The sequence below is a fragment of the Pipistrellus hanaki genome, assembly GCF_964339955.1.
Source record: "Pipistrellus hanaki genome assembly, chromosome: 15".
NCBI classification, from domain to species: domain Eukaryota; kingdom Metazoa; phylum Chordata; class Mammalia; order Chiroptera; family Vespertilionidae; genus Pipistrellus; species Pipistrellus hanaki.
In genome coordinates this window covers 25,991,848-26,008,648 of record NC_140517.1, presented here as the reverse complement: position 1 = coordinate 26,008,648, position 16,801 = coordinate 25,991,848, and the positions used below count along the sequence as shown (strand labels likewise).

Sequence of the window (16,801 nt, the reverse complement as noted above, 5' to 3'; positions counted from 1 at the left end):
CAGGGATGGGGACTCGGGTCTCCGGAGCCCCGCTCCAGCAGCTTTTCGAAGACTCCCGCTATCTTCCTATTGTGACGCTCCGGAATAAAGCAGGCCGGACGCCCAGCTTTTACCTAAAACAATGCTCCACGCAAATCTGTGGGAACAAAAGCAACCATAAATCCGCCCCGGATTTTCCATCGCTCCCGCTCGACGGGCCAATCGACTCCGCCAGCCGAGGAGGGGCGGAACGCGGCGGTTCTAACGTGATCGACAGCCCCGGGGGGCGTGGTCGCGGGGGCGTGTGAATCTGGATTGGGGATCCGAAACAATCACGGGCTTAGAAGGGGCAGTTCGAGCCAATCAGCGGGGGGAGGAGGCGGGCCCTGCCGGCTTGGCTGTCGCGAGAGGCAACTACCCCGCCCACTTGAGCTCCGTCCCGGCGCCCGTCAGCTGCGAACACGGCCGCGCTCTCCTGGATCCGTCCGCGGCGCTCGGAGCCTGGACGCGAGGCCGCTCGAGTACCGGCGCAGATCCTTCCGCCGTCCGCCTGCGCGCCGCGCCCCGCGTGTCCGTCCATCACCGCTCCCGCGGCGCCCGCCCGCCCTCCCGCGGCCTCCGTCCTAGTAACGGCCACCCAGCACCAGCGCGGCGGCGGCGGCGGCGGAATGGCCTGGGCGGCTCCGTCGGGGGGCGGCCCGCAGTGACAGAACCTGCGGCGCGGGGGGAGATGGGGGCGGCCGCCTCCCGGGCGACGACGACGACGACGAGGAGCAGCCGCCGCCGCCGCCGCGCACCGGCCGCCGCTGGGGACGGGCGCGGGCCAAGAGCCCGCCCGTGAGCGGGGGGCCCGAGGCCGCTCGCCGCCCCCGGCCGCCCCGGCCGCCCCGGGCCCCCCCAGCGCCCCGCGCGTGCCCGCCCGCCGGCCCCTGGCGGGGGTCTCCGCCGCGCCGCGCGCCCCCGGTCCGGCCCGCGGCGTCCGCCCTCCTTCTCCCGGCCCCGCCGCGCCTCCCGCTCGTTCCCGCCGCGCCCCGCGCCCCCGGCCCCGGGCTCCGGCCTCCGGCCCCGGGCGGCGGCGCGGCACGGGCGGCAGCATGGTGGAGAAGCGCTGCCCGCTGCAGAGGGACGGCGTGTACCGTTGGTTCTCGGAGCTGCCGTCGCCGCAGCGCGTGGAGTTCCTGTGCGGCCTGCTGGACCTGTGCATCCCGCTCGAGTTGCGCTTCCTCGGCTCCTGCCTCGAGGACCTGGCGCGCAAGGACTACCACTCGCTGCGCGACTCGGAGATCAAGGCCAACAACCCTGCCGACCTGGGCAGCCTCACCAACCTGACGGACGAGGTGGTGCGCAGCAAGCTGCTGGTGTCGCTGGCGCTGCTGGGCTCGGAGCAGCGCGAGGCGGCCGGTGTGCTCTACCGCACGCTCACGCACATCGACTCCATCATCCACAACTATGGGCTGCAGCTCAACGAGGGCCGCACGGGCGATGAGTTCCTGCTGCTCTTCACCATGGCCTCCAACCACCCGGCCTTCAGCTTCCACCAGAAGCAGGTGCTGCGCCAGGAGCTCACGCAGATTCAGAGCAGCCTGAGCGGCGGCGGCGGCGGCGGGGGCCACGGGGGCAAGAGCGCGCTGCCCACCTGCCCGTCCTGCCACAAGGTGCGTGCCCACGCGGGAGGCGGGCTCGGCGCCCTCACCCGCACCGCAAGCCTCCAACCCGCTCCCCAAAACGCCCACCACCACCACCACCAAAAGCCTTCACCCTGAACGGAAAACACTCGCTCCCGAAGCTTTCGCTTGAGATCCCAAAACCCCCACCTGAACCCTAAACTCATACCTTCCACTCCCAAGCTTCCATCCCGGTTCCGCAGCCGCAAACCAAGCTTTCACTCCGCATTTGTATCCCAAGCCTCCACCCTGAACCCCCTATGCCCTCACTCCAAGCCCCTGCCGCCACTTCCGCCCGCAAATCCTGCACCCCAAGACCTGTCCAGCACCTTGCGCCCTTGAGGCTTGTTGCATCCTTCCGTCTCGCCCGGATTAGCCGGGGAAGTGTGGGAGGATGCACTCAGCTCCCTTAGAGGGACAGATAGCCTCAGGCAGAGGTTGCGGCCCCAGTTAACAGGAGTCGCCTTGGTTTCTCCAAACTTGAGGTTTATTACTAGAAAAGGAAGCCGTATAAGACGGAGAAGGCTCGCAGACACTCGCGGGTGTCACGTGACGCCCAGTTGTGGGTTTCCCCTAAGTGGGCAGGTGTCGCCCCTGGAGTGGTCAGATGGGCAGGTGGGACCGCGGAGTGGGCACGCGTTTATGAGCACATGTATTAGTGTGCTTGTGAGTGTGCGAATAGCACTGATGAATGTGTATGCTTATGAATATGTGTGTATGCATTTATGAATGCACGTGCATATCTGTGTTTATGCTTGTGTTTAACAGTAGCATGTGAAACCGTTATTTCTCAATGTGAAACAAATCCCAGGCTGACTTGGAGCCCGAGCGTGTTGAGGATATGAGTCTCCTAAGGAATGCTAGGTTAAGTTAAAGATCTCTAGTCTCCAAATTAAACAGGAAGGGTATCGTGGTCAACCACTTAGAAATGTGAACTTTTGTCTAAATGTTTCAAAACTATGTAACCAAAGTGTTTGGGGCTCAAACTTGTTTTTAACGGCCCCTTGGGACCCAATGCCAAAACTGTGCTCTGAGGGGGGCAAAAAGGATTTTCTTTGACCAAGTGTGTGGTATTTAGATTACACACTGACTTTGGGAAGCAAGAGATTGCAGTCAAAGACCAGTAGTGCTGAATATCTTTCTTTGACAGTGCCTAAGCTCTTTTAAGTTAAATGGTACTCTCTGGTTTGCTGCTAGTGGTTTTAAATTCTCTTTCAAACCTGGACTGTGGCTTTTCTTCTTTAATGTCTTCCTGTAAGAAGTGGTTGTGGTCCCTGCATTGGTTTTAATCTATGTCCTATCTTTTCTTGGTGACATTGATCTCTGAGACTGTGGTTTTCTTTTTAAATGTGTGTTCACATCCCACCCATATTGTGCTCTGGGCAGAAAAATGTTATTCCCCTACAACAAAGGAAAAGATGTGTCGCAGGGAATGTGGTGGTCTGTTGGGAGTTCAGTAAAATTTGGGGTGCCAGTGGACTAGCACCTATTCATGGGTTTCAGTCCCCTAAAAGGCCACCTTCAGGTGCTGTTAGGCTTCAGGTTAAATGCCACACACTGATAATTCTAGGCTGTGATTTCCAGTCTTGTTCAACTCTTTTGTGTGTGCAGATGCATCATCACGTTATTAAAAGCAGAAGCCTGGTGATCATTATTTTGGTGGGGAGTAAGCTAAAAGCTGGAACAAAAATATCATTTATAATAGAGCCTTTCTGCCAAGCCAGAAATCTGTCAAGCCAGATGTGATGAAGGGGCTAATTCATCTTCCTACCCAAATGAGCATTTAAATGACCAACTATGTGACCTTGGCCAGAGTCCTCTCTCCTGCCGTGTTTCCCTTTGCAAGGCAAGTTACCTGCCTCATGGACTTGTTTGGAGGGTCATATGATGTCACATGTGAAGTGTCCAGCAGATGTGCAGGGAGTGCTTCCTTCTGCCTTCTCTGGCTTTTTATAGAGGAATGCTAACTTGAGCAAAGCACATTGTTATAGAGTAAAATGTTTGTCTCTCAGTGTTTTCAATTTTTTTTTTGTTTTGCTTTTTTTAAAATATATTTTATTGGTTTTTCACAGAGAGGAAGAGAGAGGGATAGAGAGTTAGAAACATAGATGAGAGAGAATCATCGATCAGCCGTCTCCTGCACACCCCCTACTGGGGATGTGCCCACAACCAAGGTACATGCCCCCGACCAGAATCAAGCCCGGGACCTTCCAGTCCGCAGGCCCACGCTCTATCCACTGAGCCAAACCGGTCCTGGCTCAAATTTGATTTTTGGATAGTTACTTGGAGCTGAGATTTTTGTTCACCCTTGGAAAATTGGAGAATTCTGCCTGACCCTTATTAATGAGGTTATAAGCCTGGCCTGGTAGCTCAATTGACAAAAACCTTGTCCCATAAGCCAAGGTTTTAGGTTCAATCTCAGGGCATATAAGAATTAACCAATGAGTGCATAAATGAATGGAACAACAAATGAATGTTTCTCTCTCAAAAAAATCAATAAAGAGAAATTTAAAACAGTAGTAAGAGATTATAATGAGTAACCTTGGTGCCATTGCTTCCATATTTCTAAACAAATGGGATCTAGTTTTCTTTATATCCACTATGCCACTCCTAAATTAATTTCAGTCACGTTCATTGAATTTTCTATTCCTTTGCTGCTTTAAATTTAATGCCTAACATTGATAAACCCTTCTGTTGCTTGGAGTAGGCAACTCATGAAATCTAGCCTTTAAGCATTTTGCTGCCTTTGTTTCTCTAAATCTTACATTTAGTGTAATCCTGGAAAAGCAGCCCCATTAAAGCTGTTTGTGTTTCTTTTGTAAGCTGTTGTGTTTTGTTTTAAACTCTGAGCCTAGACACTTCTGTTTCTCTTTTAGAAATAAAAATTTTGACTGCTTCATTCTTTATCCTAAATCAATACTTCTTTAACTATATTTTCTGATATGTATAGGCATTACAGTATTTACATTTGCTTCTTCAAACCCTTACTATGTTATTTCAAAATTCTTACTGCTCAGAGGACTTATAGAAGTTTAAAAGTGTAAGGAATGTAAAATAGACATTTTTACTTTCAGAAAGAGAAGAATTCATAGTGGTAGAGCTGATGGTTGATTGTAGTAGCTTTACTGTACTCAGTAGCTGACAGGTGCTGTAGGTGTGCTGTTCCTTAAGGCATGATGGAATTAACCAATGAGTGCATAAATGAATGGAACAACAAATGAATGTTTCTCTCTCAAAAAACTAGCCTTAAAGCATTTTGCTGCCTTTGTTTCTCTAAATCTTACATTTAGAGAAATGTAAACTGGTTTAGACTTAACACTACCTCTGTCTGTCCATTTTATGTAAATATAAAGCCATAGTTTTAGAAAAAGCTTAGCTATCCTTTGCAGTCTTTTCTCTATGTAAATGATAATGTGCTGTGGTGTATACTTATTTTTAAAAATAACAGCTTTATTGAAATTTACCCTTTTGGAGTGTACAACTCATTGGTTTTCGGTACATTTAGAAAATTGTGCCCTCCCACCTTTGTGTTTCAGTATCCTTGTGGTAGAGATCATACTGAAACTATTTACTGAGATTGATGATTTTTTTTTTTTTTTTTAAGGAAAATTGAAACAAAGATTTAAAAGTGCTTAGTGCAGGAGTGTGGTGGGTAGTAGTCTTCCTTTGGATTTCTTATCCTTTTCCCAGCCATCTAGTTTCATTCCCCTCTTTGTTGCTTGTAGAACCTTCTAGAGAAACTCTGTGTATTAACAAATAGATAATTAGTGTCTTACTCCCACATGGTCTGTGTCCCTTTTTCTTGGTAGTCTTTCCTGATGAGCATTTCCTATCAGTTCATAGAGCTTCTTCGTTGTAGCTTATGGCTGCCCTGTACAAACGTGCTATTTAATCAGTCCCTATTGATGGACATTTTGTTCCCTCTTTACCATTACAGACAATTCCGTGTCTTTGACATATTATATATGTGTCATCTACATACAGCAAACAGCATCCATGGCTTTTACATTTCAATAAATACTATATCTATAGAACAGAAACCTGGAAGTAGGATTGCTGCTGGGGGGTGAAGTGGTCTGTGGTCTGTGCTATAATTACTTTAGATATTGCTGAGATCATCCACCTTTTGGAATTCTACAGCAATGTGAGTGCCTGTTCCTATACCTTCAACTAGTATGGAGATCATTTCACCCCTTAATCCCTTCCCCAGATTTTTGCCATTTGGTTGGGTGAGAAGCATATCTCAGTGTAGTATAATTTTATTTTATCTTTGGCAAGCTCGTCATATCCTCTGGACATCTCTGTTGGATTGTTGATCTTTATTGTTTTTTAGGAGTTCTTTAAGTTTCAAGGAAATGGTGCTTTTGTCTTTAGAAGTTGCAAATATTTGTTTTCCAGGTTTTTTCCTTTCATTTGGACTTTACCATGCAGTTTTAAAAATATATTCATATATACTTACCAGCCTGTAATGGCTTCTGGGTTTTGTGTCATGAGAAATTCATTATACATTATGTATTGCACATACTATTATACATATACATCATACATTATACAGACATTCCCTGTGATTTCTTCTGGTACAGAACTTGTGTGGTTTCTCATTTTACATTTAACAGATCCATCTTAGAAATTTATTAAGGTGTAAGGCACAAAGCTAGATTTATATTTTTAGATTACAAACCCATTTGCCCTAGTGTTATTTGTTGACTAATCCATCTTTCCCCTCCAGATTTGAAATACCTTTTATCATTTGCTGCATTTCCCATATATATTTGGGTTTGCTTCACATTTGGTTTCATTGATGTTTTTATCTGAATGACTAATTTGTCAGTTTCATTGGGTACTTTTCAGTTATCTTTTTTATCTCTCATTTGTTCTGTGGATTCCCCACACCTACGTGAAATTCCTAGGAGACAGTGTATTTTTAAAAACATATATGACTGCAGGGGCCTCCCCCAGATTCTGGCTTAACGGAGCCTGGGCATGGCCTGGGCAGCCCACTGAGAGCCTTCATTAGTCCTCTGGCACCACTGATCTTTCTCCTACTTCTGAGTATTTGCTTTCAGTTTTTCTTCTGCTTTCATACCCTTTTGATGATGGTATTCCTCAGACTCCTCTCCTTCTTTCCCTTCTTTTTTTATTTTATAGTTCATGACATTTTTAGCTGTGATTTTGCCACTGTCACTGATAATCCAAAACCTGTATTACAGTTTAGCGTTTACAGGTAACTCAGTCTGTCCAAAGGTAAGTTTTTCTACCCCCAATTTGGACCACTCTACCCTTGTCCCTAACCGTGCCACAACCCCCTTCACCCCCCAGCAAGAAACCTACGCCTTTCATAGATAGTTTGCCTGTCTTCTTATCCCTCCAATCAGCTTGTTTCCAAGTCCTAAACATCCTTCTAGATTTGTTTTCCATCAACTCAGCCACAGCCCAGGTCACTGTACTCCCTGTCCCTCTATCTGCCTGTCCTCTCTCCTTTTTCAACCTGTCCCCACCACACTTAGGATGATGGTCGCACATATGTCACACTTCTGTGTAGGTGGACTTAGATGTTGGGCTATTTGCCAGGAAGCCAAGGAATAGATAAAATTAGTCTTTAGGGAACAAGCACAACCCTAGCTTCATGTAACTCCACTCTCCCCTGAGTCAAGAACGCATGCCGGAATGCAAGTGAGTGATGATCTCCTTTTAGAATTAAGCTGATGTCATTGTTTAAAGCCAACAAGAGAAAACTGTAGCTGCTCTCCTTTATTTTTTAATTAAACTATTCAGAAACATTGGTACCTTAGCAATTTTTAAAAAATAGCTGCTCAGTCCTGGTTGGTTTTACTCAGTGGTTAGAGCGCCGGCCCAGGGACTGAAGATTAGTGAGTTCCATTACCAGTCAAGGGCATGTACCTTGTCTCTCGCACTTCACAGTTTTTCTTTTCAATCTTGCTCTTCCTCCTCCCTCCCTTCCTCTGACTCTAGAAATCAATGGGAAAAAATCTTCAGGTGAGGATTAAAAAGAAAGAAAGAGCCAAAACCGGTTTGGCTCAGTGGATAGAGCGTCGGCCTGCCTACTGAAAGGTCCCAGGTTCAATTCCGGTCAAGGGCATATACCTTGGTTGCCGGCACATCCCCAATGGGGGGTGTGCAGGAGGCAGCTTATTGATATTTCTCTCTCATCGATGTTTCTAGCTTTCTATTCCTTTCCCTTCCTCTCTGTAAAAAATCAATAAAAATATATTTTAAAAAAAGAAAGAACTGTGACATACCTAACTTCTGACCTTGACCTGGGTCTGGTATACTATCGCACCTCGTAATCTCACTGACCTAGATAGATCTAGTCTCTATAACAACTAGTCTCCCTGGCCCCATTCTTAGCTTCTAACAACAGTTCCCACATTCTTACTGAATGGCCTCGGTAAGGTGCCTATAGGATTCTTATTCTCTGGTATGCAGTGCTTAGCATGGTATTTTGTACCTTTCTGACCTATCCATTGCCTGTCTACACTCATCTCTTTCTATACTTGTAGTTCCTCGTATTATACATGTTTTACTTTTCTTCTGAGCTTTTACAGATGCTGTTCTCTTAGATGGAACACCAAATAGATACTACCTGAGGCACCCCAGCCCCAACTTCTTGGCTCATATATACCAAGCCCTCTGTTGCCGCCTTCTGTCCTAGAACTTAGCATACTGTATTGTAATAGTTTTCTTTAAATTTTCATCACCAAACTTTGACTTAGCAGGGGGCAGAGCTTGTCTTTCTCTTTCAATTCCAGGGCTAGTGGTCCCTGCCACCCAATAGGGCTGTGTTCCGAGCATCTGTGAACACAAAATAGGAAGGAAGTGTTGGTTGTTTAGGCCATCCTAGTGAAAACAATTTTTCCCCTAGTGCTTTTTCTTTTTTTGTTTTGTTAATCCTCACCTGAAGGTATTTTTTCCATTGATTTTTAGACAGAGTGGAAGGGAGCGGGAGGGGCAGAGAGAGCAACTTCGGTGTGAAAGAAACACATAGATTGGTTGCCTCCTGCATGAGGATCGAGCCTGCAACAGAAGTACATGCCCTGACAGTAATCGAACCTGGGACCCTTCAGTCCATGGGCCAATGCTCCAACCACTGAGCATAACTACCTGGGCCTTAGTGCCTTTTTTTATGGCCCTAGTATTAATACTTATTATCAACTCAGGCTGTTCCTTAATTGCCTTTATCCAATGGCCATTTCTCTGATGCATTTCATAGCTGTAGATTCTAGTGAATTTTTTGTTGTTAAACCTGAGGATATTTTTCCATTGATTTTTAGAGAGCAGAAGGGAGATGGAGAGACAGAGAGAATCATCGATGTGAGAGAGACACTTTGGTTGTGTGTGTGTCCCGCGCCACCCCAACCACACACACACACACACACACCCTCCCCCGCTGCCCACACACCTCAACCATGGCTGGCCTGCAACTGAGGAATGTGCTCTTGACCGGAATCAAACCAGGAACCCTTTGGTCCAAGGGCTGAGGCTCTATCCACTGAGCCAGATCAGCTGCTAGGGCGATGTGAATTTTAATATGGTATTCTACTGTCTTATTTTTCTAAAGAAAGCTGGTATGCAAAAGCTTTCACTAGGAGAAATTCTCTGAACATGATAGTTTGGCTTTATGTTATCCCATGACAAAACCAAGTTTTATGGACAAGTACACAGAGCTGGGCAAGCGTGTATGGTCTTCTGATGCTACCTACAGTAGATTGTCTATGTGGGTTAGGAGTAGTGGTTGTAGTTCTGAAAGTAGGACTGTTTTTAATCTATTCCTTTAATGTGGAAAATATTATAAATTTTGGTAAGCCTAGAAATTTTAGTTTGGTATAGAATGGCAATACACTGAACAACTGCTAATCATCCCAATTAAAGTTTAGTTTGTATTTCTTTTACACTTTTATAAATTGACATCAGATTAACTCTAAGAAGGGTGCATTATAGAGTTATCTCCTAATTATTTGGGACTTATACATAAAAGCTTCAATAGATTTATTAGGAAGAAATTATTATAATCTTGGGTTTCTTACTGATTCATAGTCAATCTAATTAAAACAGTATACATAGTAACTGCTTCTGGAAATATTAAATTCTTGACTAGAAAAAATAACTTTGAAAAAGGAAGAAAATTAATTTATGGGGAAGAGAAACAATCCCCTTCTCTCTATTGGGCATTTTAATAATATGTAAAAGTTTGGAAATAATGCTAACTACCTAGCTATAATAAAGTTAATAAAATTGACAAGTTACTTTGAATGTACCTAGTATTGAAGTTGTATGAGAAGCACTGTGTGATGTGTGTACTCTACTTTCACACAATTAAATATCAGAGTACTACTCCAAACTTATGCATTACCTGTGGAAGAATGGATTCTTGTGACTCCAGCTTCCTGGTTGAGTATTTTCTTGAATGGGGACTGTTTGTTGCAAGATGTGGTGTTTCTGAGAACATTTACTTGTGGGGGATTTTTTCCCCTTTATTTTAAATTCTGGGTTTGAAGCTCATGAACTGTGTACTATTAATATTTGTATTGGGGAGGCTAATTGAGCAATCAAAATGACTTTTTCTTTTAGAATAAATAATCGAGATAAAGTACAAAACAGGTAGTCAAAAAGAGGGTATGATGCCAATGATAGATAACATTTCAAATATTTACTATGTGTAAGGCACTGCTCTAAGTGCTTGGAATTTATTTATTCAATCCTCATAACAACTCAGTGAGTGAGGTTCTATTTTTGTCCCTGTCTTAGCAGTGATAGGACAGACACAGAGAGGTTAAGTAAGTAATTTGCCAAAGGTGACATTTTGAGTGGCTATTTTTATTATGTGAAGCCAAAATTACATTTAAAAATATTTTTTCTACGTCATCAAAAGTGAGAGGAGAAACCTTAAGAATATGAAATGAGAAGAAAAAGGGAGGCCGAAATTGTGTGTAACTTGTAGAAGTAGGAAGTGTGACGTCATTCACAGCTTTTGTTTGCACTGCCAGTGTCCAGCTACCAATGGGCCTGCTGCTGATTTCTTGTTTGAAATCTACTCTTTACAACATAAGTTAATCTCCCTACCCCCCACCACCAATTAATTGTTAATTTTTATTTATTCAATAACCTTTAGTTGATAATCCTCAGTACTAAGCTCTCTCTACTTTTTAAAAAATATATTTTATTGATTTTTTACAGAGAGGAAGGGAGAGGGATAGACAGTTAGAAACTTCAATGAGAGAGAAACATCAATCAGCTGCCTTCTGCACACCTCCTACTGGGGATGTGCCCACACCAAGGTGTATGACTGAAATTGAACCTGGGACCCTTCAGTCCGCAGGCCAACACTCTAACCACTGAGCCAAACCGGTTAGGGCTCTCTCTTTTAAGTTTGAAGTTAAAAAATTGTTGTGAAATACGTATATTTTAAATATACCATCTGAGTTTTGGTAAGTGCATAAACCTGCATAACCAAACCAAAGATATAGAACATTGTTACCCAAGAAAATTGCCTCATGCCATTTTCTGGTCAGTTCCCACTTTCACTATCACCACCACTAATTCTCCTCTTCTGTTTTTTTTCTTCTGTTCTAGTTTTCCCTCACCCTTGATTAGTTTTGCCTATTCTGGCACTTCATTTAAGTGGAATCATAGAATTTCATTCTAGCTACTAGCTTGCCTTCTCTCTTGAAGTACTACTTCACCTAAAATATAAGAACCTTAACAAATGTATTGTAACCATTTACCTTCTCTATCCTTAATGCTACTATGTTACTATATGTATTCTACATATGCTATAAACCCACAGTATATTATTTCTTGCTATAATATGAATGCAATTTTTTAAAGTTAAGGAAAAGATAGGTTTTATTTTTACTCTCATATTTACCATTTCCAGTGCTTTTCATTCCTCCCTGAAGACCCAGTTTGTTAACATATCCCTTCAGTCTGGAAAACATTTTTTTAGCACTTTATAGAGTGCAGGTCTGTTGGCAAGATGTTATCTTAATTTTCTTTTTATAAAAAAACTAGTAACCTGGTGCACGGATTTGTGCACGTTGAAAGGAAATTAATTAGAAGGTGGCCGGTGGGGTGGGTGAGATGGGCCGGACACACCCTGGAGCCAACCTCCCACAGTCCCTCCCTGACATCTGCAGTGAGCGAGATCCCTTCAGCTCTCCAACATCCCCTGAGGGATCCCGGAGTGTGAGAGGGCACTCTGCAAAGTTGCTGTCCATACAGGTGTGGAACGCAAACACAAGTGTGCAATAACCAGATACAGGCCGACAGTGACCCAGCAACAAAACCCATGGCCAAAGGTGGAATCCCACAGCCCTCTGAGGAATCGGGCTCCCTCCTCTCTGGTTTCGGGGTGCATTGCCCAGAACCACTGCTGCCAAGTCACTGCAGCTCGGTAGCCCCTGTGTTGAGTGTCTGCCCTATGGTGGTCAGTGTGCGTCATAGCAACCAGTCAGATGGTCGGACACTTAGCATATTAGCCTTATTTATTTATTTATTTATTATTATTTTTTAATATATTTTATTGATTTTTTACAGAGAGGAAGAGAGAGGGATAGAGAGTTAGAAACATCGATGAGAGAGAGACATCGATCAGCTGCCTCTTACACACCTCCTACTGGGGATGTGCCCACAACCAAGGTACATGCCCTTAACCGGATTCGAACCCGGACCTTTCAGTCCGCAGACTGACGCTCTATCCACTGAGCCAAACCGGTTTCGGCCATAGTAGCCTTTTTAAAATATATAGAGGTCCGGTGCTCAAAATTTGTGCACTGAGGGTTGTGTCCCTCAGCCCAGCCTGCACCCTCTCCAATCTGGGACCCCTAGGGGGATATCCAACTCACAATCTGGGACTGCTGGCTCCCAATCACTCACCTGCCTGATTGCCCCTAACCACTTCTGCCTGCCAGCCTGATCATCCCCCTACCACTCATGTGCTAGCCTGATTGATGCCTAACTGCTCCCCTGCTGACCCGATCACCCCCAACTGCCCTCCCCTGTAGGCCTAGTCCCCCCCATATGCCCTCCCCTGCCAGCTTGGTCACCCCTAACTGCCCTTCCCTGTCAGCCTGGTCACCCCTAACTGCTCTCCCCTGTCAGCCTGGTCATCCCTAACTGCCCTCCTCTGCTAGTCTGATTGCCCACAACTGCTCTCCCATGCCAGCCATCTTGTGGCGGCCGTCTTGTGCAATGGTGTGCCAGTAAATTTGCATATTACCTCTTTATAATATAGGACTAGAGGCCCGCTGCACAAAATTTGTGCATGGGAGGTGGGGGGTAGTCCCTCAATTTGGCCCTACTCTCTCTCCAATCCAGCACCCCTCAGGGGATGTCTGACTGCCAGTTTGGACATCCCTCTTGCGATCCCGGACCACTGGCTCCTAACCGCTCGCCTGCCTACTGGCCTGATCACCTCTAACCACCTCTGCCTGCCAGCCTGATTGCCCCCTAACTGCTCCCTCCTGTCGATTTGATTGCCTCCTAATTGCTCCCTCCTGCTGGCCTGATCACCCCCTAACTGCCCTCCCTACTGGCTTGATTGCCCCTAATTGCCCTCTGCTGCCAGCCTGATCACCCCTAACTGTTCTCCCCTTCCCACTTGATTGGCCCATTTCTGCCTCAGCCCTCACCACCATGGCTTTGTCCGGAAGGACATCTGGCCTAATTACCATATTACCCTTTTATTAGTATAGATGAATATTGTGCACTGGATCAGGGGTCCCTCAGCCCGGCCTGTACCTTCTCACAGTTTGGCACCCCTCAGGGGATGTCTGCCTGCCAGTTTAGGGATCCCCCAGTGCATCAATGTTGGGGAGCAGGCCTAAGCTGGCAGGCAGATATCCCCTGAGGGGTCTTTAGTGCTGCCGTGTATGTGGGAGAGGCTTCTACCACCACCACTGAGCTCGCCAGGTGTGAGCAGGCTTCTGGTTGCTCCTTAGCATTGTCTCAGAGTTGAGAGAGGCACTTGCCACCACTGCTAACACTCACCAGCCGTGAGCCTGGCTTCTGGCTGAGTGGCACTTCCGCTGTGAAAGCGCACTGACCACCAGGGTCAGCTCCTGCGTTGAGCGTCTGCCCCATGGTGGTCACTGCATCATAGAGACAAGTCGTTCCATAGTTCGGTCAATTTGCATATAAGGGTTTTGTTATATATGATAGACTAGAGGCCTGATGCATGAAATTCGTGCAAGAGTAGGCCTCATTCCCCTTGCTGCCAGCACCAGGTTCCCTCTGGTACCCGGGACCTGGACTTCCCTCGGGTTGCTGGCACTGGCTTCCCTCTGGCACCTGAGAACCGGGCTTCCCTTTGGCTGCCAACAGGCACCCGGGACCTGGGCTTCCCTCACAGCCCTGGCTTCATCCAGAAGGTCATCTGGAGGGATGTTAGTCTAATTAGCATATTACACTTTTATTATGGACTAGAGACCTGGTGCACAAAATTCATGCAGGGGGTTGTCCCCTCAGCCCAGCCTGCAGCCCTCCAATCCAGGACCCCTTGGGGGATGTCCAACTGCCGGTTTAGGCCCAGGACCACTGGCTCCTAACTGCTCACCTGCCTGCCTGCCTGCCAGATCTCACCTAACAGACCCTCTCCCCTGCTGTCCTGGTCACTCCCAACTGCCCCACCCCCACCCCGCCAGCCTGGTTGCCCCTCACTGCCCCCCTCTGCCCCTGCAGGTGTAGTCACCCCCAACTGCCCCAGCCCCACCCCACCAGTCTGGTTGCCCCTCACTGTCCCCCTCCCCCCACTGGTCTGGTCTCCCCCAAATGCCTCCCCTGCGGGCCTGGTCGCCCCACACAGCCTGTTTAGTCTTCCGGTTGTTTTGGATGCAATGGTTGCTTAGCTTTTTAGATAGATAGATAGATAGATAGATAGATAGATAGATAGATAGATAGATGTTTTGCTAAGATCCTTGTTAAAGGATTTTTAGGATTCTGCGTTTTCAGTTTTTTTCTTTCAGCTGGAGTCCCAGAAGGAAAGAGATATTGGGACAGGAAAAACCATGAAGAAATTACTTCTTAAATTAGTTAAAGAAATTGTAAGACTGTCTTTTGGCCATCATTTGTTTTGCTGTTACTCTGTATCCAAAATGCTGTTTTTCTCTGGCTGGTTTCAAGATTGTCTCTTGTGTCTTGGTATTGGAGCAACTTGACTATGATGTGTTCAAGTGGGGTGTGTGTATGTGTGTGTGTGTTTCCTTTGAATTTTTGTTCAACAAAATCATATAGGTCTCAGGTACACAGTTCCACAACATAGCACCCTTATATTGCACTGTATACTCATCACTCCAAGTTGAGTCTTCTTCCATCATCATTTATTCCCCTTTTACCAAGTGTTGGATTTTGTTCTTTTGTTTTTTATCTTGTTCAGTGTTCTCTAAACTTCTGGATTTGTTAAATTTGTCACTTTCCAAATTTGGGGAAATTTCATTCATAATTTCTCTAGACTCCAGCTGCAGGTATATTAAACCTTTTGATATTTCACAGGTTGTGGAAACTTTGTTCATTTTTCCCTCTCAAATATTTCTTTGTTTTTCAGATTGGATACTTTCGGTTGATCTGTATTGAAATTCATTGTCTTTTGTTAATTGCAAACTGTTCATCCAGTGGATTTTTTTAGTTCAGAAATATTTTTCATTTTAGAATTCCCATTTTTTTAAAGAATGTATTATTTTAAGACTTTTTTAAAAGCAGTTTTAGGTTTACACAAAGGTTCAACATTAAAATCACCTGAAGCCCACATTTACGTTAGAATTTACTTTTTGTGTTGTACATTCTATGAGTTTGGACAAATGTGTAGGGACATGTAGCCACCACTACAGTATCCTACAGTGTATTTTCACTTTCCTTAAAACCCTCTGTGCTCTGCTTATTTACCCTCCCTTCCCTCACCCCCTGATCTTTTTAGTGTCTCCATAGTGTTCTTTTCCAGAATGTCACATAGTTAGAGTCATATAGTGTGTGTAGACTTTCACATCAGCTTCTTTAACCTGGTAGTATGCATTTAAGGTTCCTCCATATCTTTTCAAGGCTTGACACCTCATTTCTTTTTATCACTGATAATATTACATATCACTGGATGATGTGTGCACTCTGGATGTGCACAATTCATTATCCATTCACCTACTGAAGGACATCTTGGTTCTATCCTGAATTTTCTTTTTAAAATGATTTTTGTTTCCCTCCTGCTGAGTTTCTTTCTGGTTTTTACATCGTGAGCATATTTTTATTTCTTGAGCTTCCGTATGACAGCCACTTAATATTTGAGCTTCCTTATATATTAGCCACTTAATACTTCCTGTGATTCCAGCATGTGACTCATTTTGTGCTTGGTCTCCCCCCCCCCCCTTTTTTTTTTGTATGGGTCATGTTTTAATTTGTTTACATGTCCAATAATTACAGATTACTTCTTGGATTTTGTGAATGAGACATTGTAGAAACTCTGGATTTTGTTTTGTCCTCCCGAAAAGTATTGACGATGTTTTGTTTGTTTAGCTGGCAGTAAATATGGCTGGACTGCAACTTGGGGATGCTCTTCCATGTGCTGATGTCTCTGTTCAGTTGTTTGGTCTTAACTTGGCTTCTTGGAGCCTGCCCTGGGCAAGCCTGTTTCAGGGCTCTCAAAGATGTGGGCAGAGCCAAAACCGGTTTGGCTCAGTGGTAGAGCGTCGGTCTGCAGACTGAAGGGTCCCAGGTTCGATTACAGTCAAAGGCATGTACATTGGTTGCGGGCACATCCCCGGTAGGGGGTGTGCAAGAGGCAGCTGGTCGATGTTTCTCATTGATGTTTCTATCTCTCTATCTCTCTCCCTTCCTCTTGTAAAATATCAATAAAATATATTAAAAAAAAAAAAAAAAAGATGTGGGCAGAATTTGTTTGCAGAATTTGGTGTTCCTCTTCTCAGGTGTTCTCCTTTCTTGGATTTCTCCCTCATTTTCCAGCCACAATAATCCACCAGAATTCTCTGATCTCTGGTTTTTCAAGTCAGTTAAGATTGAGGTTCTGTCTGAGCTTCAGCTGTTCCTTTTTCTCATGGGACTGGGCTTGCAGAATATGAAACTCACACAGTGCAAATCTCTTTTTCCAAGTGTAGACCTCCCTCTCATTTCTGCCTGCTTTTGGTTGTGTTCACTTTATT

General features: G+C 45.4%; 1 protein-coding gene across 2 annotated transcripts in view; it reads left to right on the top strand.

Annotated features, from left to right (window-relative positions):
- The first annotated feature begins 397 nt into the window (after positions 1-397).
- Positions 398-16,801, top strand: part of ZCCHC14 (zinc finger CCHC-type containing 14) — a 78,256-nt gene continuing 61,852 nt past the window's right edge. For both annotated transcript variants that reach the window (XM_084905031.1, XM_084905030.1), the window contains exon 1: positions 398-1,634. In XM_084905031.1, coding sequence (XP_084761157.1) covers positions 1,074-1,634 — 561 coding nt within the window. In that variant the 5' untranslated portion in view covers positions 398-1,073. The remainder of the gene's footprint in view (positions 1,635-16,801) is intronic.